The sequence below is a fragment of the Micropterus salmoides genome, unplaced genomic scaffold (assembly GCF_014851395.1).
Source record: "Micropterus salmoides isolate LMB-PRFRI ecotype aquatic unplaced genomic scaffold, ASM1485139v1 Ms_hic_scaffold_11, whole genome shotgun sequence".
Classification (NCBI taxonomy): domain Eukaryota; kingdom Metazoa; phylum Chordata; class Actinopteri; order Centrarchiformes; family Centrarchidae; genus Micropterus; species Micropterus salmoides.
Window position 1 is genome coordinate 9,027,171 of NW_024040152.1, and position 4,471 is coordinate 9,031,641.

General features: G+C 42.8%; 1 protein-coding gene across 1 annotated transcript; it reads right to left on the minus strand.

The window, feature by feature from the left end:
* Nucleotides 1-212: 212 nt before the first annotated feature.
* Nucleotides 213-4,446, minus strand: LOC119897178 (protein Aster-A-like). Its single transcript, XM_038710764.1, has 3 exons — nucleotides 3,836-4,446; nucleotides 2,705-2,825; nucleotides 213-2,496 (listed from the first exon to the last, which is right to left on the minus strand). The coding sequence occupies exons 1-3, from the start codon at nucleotides 3,916-3,918 to the stop codon at nucleotides 2,395-2,397; spliced, it is 306 nt and encodes a 101-aa protein (XP_038566692.1). The 5' UTR covers nucleotides 3,919-4,446; the 3' UTR covers nucleotides 213-2,394.
* Nucleotides 4,447-4,471: the final 25 nt, after the last annotated feature.

Below are 4,471 nucleotides of genomic sequence, written 5' to 3' on the forward strand. Positions count from 1 at the left end.
TACTGACTCAAGCGAAACTAGACCGGATACAATGAATTACCTGAAGAATCTGAGTATTTTTTTAATCCAAATGCTGAATCTCACTTTTTCCAACTTCTCAAATGCGAACAGTTGCTTTCCTTTGTCTTCTCTGATATAAAAGTGAATATTTGGGGGTTTCAGACTGTTGGACAAAACAACCAATTTAAATAATGTCAACTTGTGCTTTGGGATATTGTGATGGCCATTTTTGTTAACCATTTACTGACCTTTATTGGACCTAATAACAGACAGCTAGATCAGTAGTGAAAATAAATACATTTTTCCCAAATATTTTCAAGTAAAAACACACACAGACTCAAAGATGAGCAAGGAGTTGTTGCATCTTTTAGAACTTTTCATTTCTCTCCATGGTGTGGTGTACAATCACATCTTTACAGTACATTCTCATCCTCATACAGCTCTCTCTCTCGCTCTCTCAATCTACCACAGACACCACCCCCATCCAACCCCTCCCTCCCTAAATAAATATTACACCCTTTTGTCATCCACGGATGGCCATGCACAGCATGGTCAACATGCTTCTGTAGCCGCCATTTTCAATGAAACACACACAGACAGAGAGAGAGAGACAGAGAGAGAGAGAGTGGGGCTAAGGGGAAGAGCACATAAAGGAAAGAGAGGAAGAGTGGGTTTGAGTGATGAGAAGAAGAAAAACAAAAACAAAGAGGGAGAACAGATGGGTGAAATGTTTTCACATCATCAGAAGAGGCCTGAATCCAGTGGATGGAGAGGACTGGCAAAATAAGCAACAAATAAAGACGACAAAATAATAAAGATAGAAAATGAAAGAAAAAAAAAAAAGAACTGAATAAAAACAGTGAGTCAAATTAATCTTACAAACACACAAAAAAAAACAATACTGAGGAAACCGATTCCCTTTTTCTTCACACAAGCCTGGTTGGTCCTTTTGTTTTGAAACACCGGCCCAGTTGGACAACGAAGTAGCTGACTGTTCTGATATTTAGGTTTCTACCCGATCAAGTCTACGGTAAATCCTAAACTGTTAAAGTCTGGCTCTGTGATACAAAGAGTGAGCAACCAAACGTGAAAGAGAAATCTCCAAAAACAAACTCTTGAAACGCTAATATGAAAATTTAACATCTGAAAATGTAACATTGAGGACGCCTCATGAACACACACGCACGCATCTGTCAAGTCTTTCTTGCTTGATTTTTCACTGCCTCTACACACGCACAACACATTATTATTATCATTATTATCATATTATTATATACTACTTTGAAACATTCAAAAAGTACTAGAATCACAATTGTCGTTATTGCTGTGACAGTAATGCTTCTCGTGTTGCTCCTCTTGGTCCGCACTGCAACAGCAATTCAGAGCACAAAACACCCACCCAATGACTTCTTAAGGAGCAGGACAGGACTTCAGATCAAAAGTCATTGGTAATAATAAATACTGTAACAGTCAGATGCAGCTTGCTGTCTTAACAACCAACCCAAGACAGGAATTTTGAAAAAAGATAAAACCCAGGCAGGACTGGGAGGAGTGGGAGGGTGTTTATCTTCCAATGTATAATTTATATCTAAAAATAAGGGTGAAAACTAAAGTGTCTGGGGTTGTAATGTCCCTCATCCCCTTTCGTAGAGGATTGACGGGGGCTCAACTCTGACATGGACGAACAAATCCCTGTCAGATCAGAAAGAGCGAGAGAGGCGCCCTGCTGGGGACGGCACTCTCCCCTCTCCTTCTGGGTGTTTGTCTCATCCACACAGCAGGTGGTGTCCCCCCCCCCCATTTTGTTTCAGCAGGCGTTCACTGGAGGCAAAAGGTATCTAACTGTTCCCAGGACTAAGTGGAAGAGCGACCACTTTCCACAATCATTGATCCCTTCCCATTGCACCTATAAAATGTTGCCTGTCAGAAGAAGAGCTGAAGTCTGTGATAGTCATATAATGGGGGTGGGGTTCTGAAAATTAAGGAGGTCAAGTTATTCTGAAACACAGTTGGCCATTTTGAAATGTCTATGATTCTTGTGGAGTGGATGGTCTGAATCGGCCCACCAGTGGCCTGTTTTCATACACTAAATATAGAGGAACTGTAGGTAAATTATTGCTGTGGTCCTGATAGCTTCCAGTCTGAATGAGTTCATTGAAGTTATTACTGGTTGAGGCTGAAGGCGAACGTGGCCATTTCAAGTCAGTCAGGCGAGGAGAGTTGTAGGTAATCCCGTAGGTAGGTAGTCACCCCTACATGTCCCATTCCTGGTTTTCGATTTGGAAATGAGGGAATAGCATATTGTGTCCTGATCCAAGTTGACCAGGCCCCTCTTTTCTACCAGAGATGTGAGACAGTCACAGGGTGGGGGGTGCTGACCAGAAGAGGCAGGGCTCAGGCGTCAGTCAGGGACTCTGTGAGGGTGTCATCGGTTGGGTCCTGCTGTACCTCCGGGACCACGATGCCCCGGTGGAGCTTTTCTAAAGACTGCTTCATCTGGGAGATTAACATGGATGGGGTGGTGAGACAGAGAGGTCAGGTCAGATATACTGGATTATATAATGCAGAGAGAATGTATCACATTATGACCACAAGCAGTTGCATGAGATTTCTTTCTAACTGGTTCCTGCAGACGTGCACTACCAGCATTTAACCTCACAGTAAACACACACACACACACACACACACACACACACACACCTACCTGGTCGAGAAGTGTGACCGAGGACTGCAGGATCTGCTGCCACTTGCTGAGCTGAGCCTGGTGAAACTGCCTCTGAAGCTGCAAGACCTGAGCCCACTCTCCAGCTGTCTGAGGCAAAGGACTGAGGAGAGGAAAAAAAGAGGAGAGGAGAAAGGGGTGGAGGAGGAAAAAGGATAAGAAGACAAGTGCAGGGTCAGTAAAATGGCCAGTAGTATGGTCGTATTTTTTAAACCTGCAATTTGGGATTTTGTGAACCACCAGGGGCAGCAGAAACAAGCTGTAAAATCTCTTTACACATCCAGCACATATGGAGCAACATTAGTGGATGGGGATCAAGACCCGGTTCCAAAATTTCTCAAAACCCGAAAATCAATATGGTCTGAGCTTATCAATACTGCTATCGAGACTAGTGGGTCCTATAATGTAGTTATGTCTCGAGCGTCAAATCTGAATTATCTTGAAACACAATGGATAAGAAAACTAATGTTTATTTATTGTTGGCACCGAAACTTGGTATTAAAACAGGCCTCGGACTGTTTATCAGGCTGCAGCCTCTGCTGCTCTCTGTCGCGCACACACACACACACACACACACACACACACACACACACAGAGCGCCCTGCAGAGAGAGACGCAGACGCCGCTCTGTCGCTGTGGAGACGGTGAAGTTAAATTAGCTCCAAACTATGAGTTGCCAACAGCTCCGCTCGTTATGTGCAATAAAACCTTCACGAGTAAGAAGACAATACTTTATCAGTACACCTGTCTGTAAGGTAAACATGTAGAAAGGGTTCATTTAGTCTGCTCTGTCCTCAGTCTGTCATCCTGCATGTTTTATACAAGCACAGCTAATGTTAGCTTGGCAATTAGCAAATGTTACAAACAAGTTGTCTGTCTGTAGCATAAACTGTCTTAAAATGTGGTTATAATAATCAACCGCTTATAAATGTGATGACCATAAGCAGTTTCCACTGCATTTACTTCACAAAAAGCAAGAGATGATTTGTTGCTATGCAGTAACTTAAAACTGTGAGGGATATTTCACACCTCAGATCCCACAAGAAGAACCTTACGCCAATTAACACCATAATAGAGTCTCTATTTGTATGAAAAACAGCGTGGTTTGTTTACCTGTCAGCAACAGAGTAGGAGTGCCATGTCTCCAGTGTATGGGCCGCCCTTTCCAGAGCGTACAGCTTGTAGAACAGCAGCATGTTGAGAGCCACCAGCACCACCAGACTGAAAGGAACAGAGAGAGAATTGTCTTAATTTACTGACTGGTGTGAAAAGAGAACATCAGTAGGACATCAACAGTAAAATGCTAATACTCATCGCAAAAAACAAACAAACAACAGGCACAAATCCTTCAGTGTTTGTCACACAACCCAGCACCTATTCAAAACACGATGCAAGTTTATTGCAGGAAAAATCCACCCTGACACAAATGTCAGTGATGTAAACAACTATTACTGTTTAACTATTTCTGTGCAGATTTTTTGCTCCTATTGATAACTGCTCAAAAGTAGAAGACATGCAATATTTCCAGTTTAATGCCTGAAAAAGGACTAGTGTTGTCAATAATCACACATTACTGACATGCAGCAATTTCTCCGTTGGGGGTAGCTACCATAGACCAGAATGCAATGCAGCCACAAACCATGTGTGTTGAGGAAAGGCTGCTAACCCTTTTCTTGCTCTGCTATAGCTGCCCATTTCAGCGTCGTCACGTTCAGCCCACAGATGAAAACTAGTCACGTCCTATTCTTT

What these genes read in the sequence shown, in the direction of transcription:
- LOC119897178 (XM_038710764.1), bottom strand. Translation starts at nt 3,918, where the DNA reads ATGCTGCTGTTCTACAAGCTGTACGCTCTGGAAAGGGCGGCCCATACA. An exon ending in TCCTACTCTGTTGCTGACAG is followed by an intron (nt 2,826 to 3,835) that starts GTAAACAAACCA and finishes TCCTCTCCTCAG; the next exon opens with TCCTTTGCCTCAGACAGCTG. An exon ending in CGGTCACACTTCTCGACCAG is followed by an intron (nt 2,497 to 2,704) that starts GTAGGTGTGTGT and finishes TTAATCTCCCAG; the next exon opens with ATGAAGCAGTCTTTAGAAAA.